This window comes from Empidonax traillii, unplaced genomic scaffold (genome assembly GCF_003031625.1).
Source record: "Empidonax traillii isolate 1590-97213 ecotype Southwest subspecies unplaced genomic scaffold, ASM303162v1 scaffold1297:size275931, whole genome shotgun sequence".
Taxonomy (NCBI): domain Eukaryota; kingdom Metazoa; phylum Chordata; class Aves; order Passeriformes; family Tyrannidae; genus Empidonax; species Empidonax traillii.
Genome location: NW_020956490.1, coordinates 37,864 through 40,553, shown reverse-complemented (window position 1 = coordinate 40,553; position 2,690 = coordinate 37,864). Strand labels below are relative to the sequence as shown.

Sequence of the window (2,690 nt, the reverse complement as noted above, 5' to 3'; positions counted from 1 at the left end):
AAAAAAAAAAAAAAATCAACAGTTTTTCCAGAGTTTCTCGCCCTCGGTGGGATGGGGGTGCCCTGGGGAGGGGGGAGCGAGGCGCTTTTTCCCGGCGGGAGCGGAGGTGGGTCCCGGCCAAGCCGCGTCAGCTCAGGTGAGGGGGCCGGGCCTGCTCGGGGCTGGGTGGCGGCGCCGAGGCCTCGGTGCGGCGGCACCAACCACCACCAGCAACCCGGAACTGGAGCGGAGCCCCGGCGGGAGCCCCAGCCATGCCGCCGCCCAAGGACGTGGTGAAGATCGCCATCCAGATGGTGGGAGCCATCCCGCAGCTCATCGAGCTCCAGCAGGTACCGCCCGGCAGCCCCCGCACCCCCTCCCGGTGTGTGTGCGCACACCCCCCCCCATCCCCATCCCCGGCTCACGGCCGCGCTCTCGCCCGCAGACCAAGCCCCTCTCCGCGGTGCTCAAGGACGTCTGCGACGCGTGAGTACCAGCCGGGGGTCGCGGCAGCCCCGACGGCCGCCGGGCTGTGGCCGTATACGGGGCCGTGACCGGCCGCCCGTGCCCGCAGGTGGAGCCTGCCCAACGCCGAGCACTACGCCCTGCAGTACGTGGACGGGCGGCAGACCTACATCACCGAGTCGGTGAGACACCCACCCACAAAACACCCACCCCCCAAACCCCCCCCGGCCTCTGCCGGCCCCGCCGGTGTCTCTCACCCGTGCCTCTCTCCTTACAGAACCGCAGGGAGATTAAGAACGGGAGCATTTTGCGGCTGACCACCTCCCCGGTACATCTCCCTCTGACCCTCTGTCTCCTCCTGCGCCCTGTGCTCTGGTGGGATGTGTCCCTGCAGTGGGGCAGTGCGGTGCTCCGAGCCCTCTGCAGCTGATTCCCTCCGTGACTTGGCTCCTCTCGGTGCCTCAGACCCAGCAGGAATAACCTGGGCAGGAGACGTGTCTCAGCCTTCATTTTCCCTCGGCAGAGCTTGGGGGAGTTTGAAGAGAAACTAAATCATCTCGAGATGCTTTGGACGCGTGGGCCAACTCATCAAGTGTTCTTGGTGTCATGCCAGCTTGACCTCCGTCCTCAGCTCCTCCTGGTCTCTGCTCTGGTGGCTCTGTCTCTCAGTCCAGCTCCTCACTGGGGCTGCTCTAGTCTGAGACTCCTTCCAAAACTTGCACTTCAGCTCTTCCAGCCTTCTTCAAGCTTCTCGCTGTCTTTCAATGAGCCCCTTTGGCTTGATTCTTTCCTTCCTGGTAGGACCAAGAAGCAGAGCGGTTGTACAGCGGGATCCAGAGCAAGAATGTGGATGTGAAGACTGACTCACTGAAGAAGCTTGCAAGCCTCTCCCAGGATGTTACCTTTGCTCAAGAGTTCATCAACAGGAATGGCTTGAAACAAATTTATTCTATTGTGGAAGAAGGGAATGAGTGAGTATCAGGACATGACCTTCTTTGACTTTTTTTCTGCCTTGCTCATGCTGCGTGAGCTCCAAGCTGGGTGTTGGAGTGGACTCTCTTTGCGTTCCTGACTTGTTGATGCCTGCACTGTGGCTGTGTCCCTGCACGCTGGCAGCCAGGGGAAGGTCCCCAGGGATGTGTGGTCCTGCCTCCTTGTGAATGTGCCCAGACTTGAACCTCCCATCCCTTTGCTGGCTGGGTCATCTGTAGCCTCACGGGTTTTGCTACCAGGAAACGTCCTGTGATTATCTTGGCCTCCTCTACTGCTCCTCATTCCTGCCACCCCGAATAAACCCTCTGTCCCGAGGTTTTAGCTGCCAGAGATTTTCAGGCAGTTCAAGAAAACTCCAGTTGCCAAATACGAGTGCCTGTGTGACTCGTTCAGGATGTGATGGTGCATCTCCTCTGAGCTCCTGGCACACAGAGAATGGGGAGCCTAAAACCAGGCAGCACAGCAGATGTTTCTTAGAATCACAGGGAGGGATATGGGGTGGTTTGGCTTTCCTGAAGGTTTGTCTACAGTGATCTTTGTACCGCGTTAATGCAGCTTTCCAACTGTTGAACTTCCCCTGCCCTGACTTCCTGGGATGACTAAGTGAGAGTCATTTCTAACCCAACAGTCTCTTTCCTTTCTTCTCCTCACTGCCTTTGTTCATCTGTCCCTCCAGTACAGGGGAGATGCTGGCTCACACCCTGAAAGCCTTCACAGAGCTGATGGAGCATGATTTTGTTTCCTGGGAAAATCTTAGTACAGTCTTTATCAAGAAGGTAAGCACCTCCACAGCCTGTACCCTTGGGATTCCTCGTTGTCCTCGTCCCCCAGGCTCAGCCTGCCCTCGACGGGTGGTTTTGGTGTCTCGCAGATAGTGAGTTACGTCAATATGAACGCGGTGGATGCATCCATCCAGCAGCTCTCCTTGTCCATCTTGGAGAACATGGTGCCCACCAGTCGCCTCCTCTTCGAGCTGGTCAAAAAAGAAGTGACGTTGGATCGTCTTCTCACCCACCTGCAGGCGTAAGTGGAGAGGCCAGAGCACCCATTCGCCCCCGCCCTCGGAGCTGGTGGTTCTCACAGCCCTCCTCCTCTTCCTCCCGCAGGACAAACGCCCAGCTGCAGCTGAAGGCGATGGCCCTGCTCATCGCGCTGCTGCTGGCAGCGACCAACGCCGAGCGGCGGGTGAGGGGCAGCAGGCAGGGTGGTGGCATTGCAGAGCCAGGCACCACAGTTCCCCTGTCACCAGGGAG

The 2,690-nt window shown here is 58.8% G+C and overlaps 2 protein-coding genes across 3 annotated transcripts in view; both read left to right on the top strand.

The window, feature by feature from the left end:
* The first annotated feature begins 198 nt into the window (after positions 1-198).
* ELMO3 (engulfment and cell motility 3) overlaps positions 199-2,690 on the top strand; it is an 11,222-nt gene continuing 8,730 nt past the window's right edge. The window contains exons 1-8 of one of the 2 annotated variants that reach the window (XM_027906419.1): positions 199-329; positions 425-465; positions 554-626; positions 722-772; positions 1,246-1,415; positions 2,114-2,213; positions 2,309-2,460; positions 2,544-2,622. In XM_027906419.1, coding sequence (XP_027762220.1) covers positions 252-329; positions 425-465; positions 554-626; positions 722-772; positions 1,246-1,415; positions 2,114-2,213; positions 2,309-2,460; positions 2,544-2,622 — 744 coding nt within the window. In that variant the 5' untranslated portion in view covers positions 199-251. The remainder of the gene's footprint in view (positions 330-424; positions 466-553; positions 627-721; positions 773-1,245; positions 1,416-2,113; positions 2,214-2,308; positions 2,461-2,543; positions 2,623-2,690) is intronic. The other variant, XM_027906420.1, reaches the window with a different exon arrangement.
* The window catches only part of TMEM208 (transmembrane protein 208), a 16,390-nt gene continuing 14,957 nt past the window's right edge, over positions 1,258-2,690 (top strand). Inside the window, exon 1 of the mRNA XM_027906431.1 lies at positions 1,258-1,262. The gene's annotated coding sequence lies outside the window, so the exon portion shown is untranslated. The remainder of the gene's footprint in view (positions 1,263-2,690) is intronic.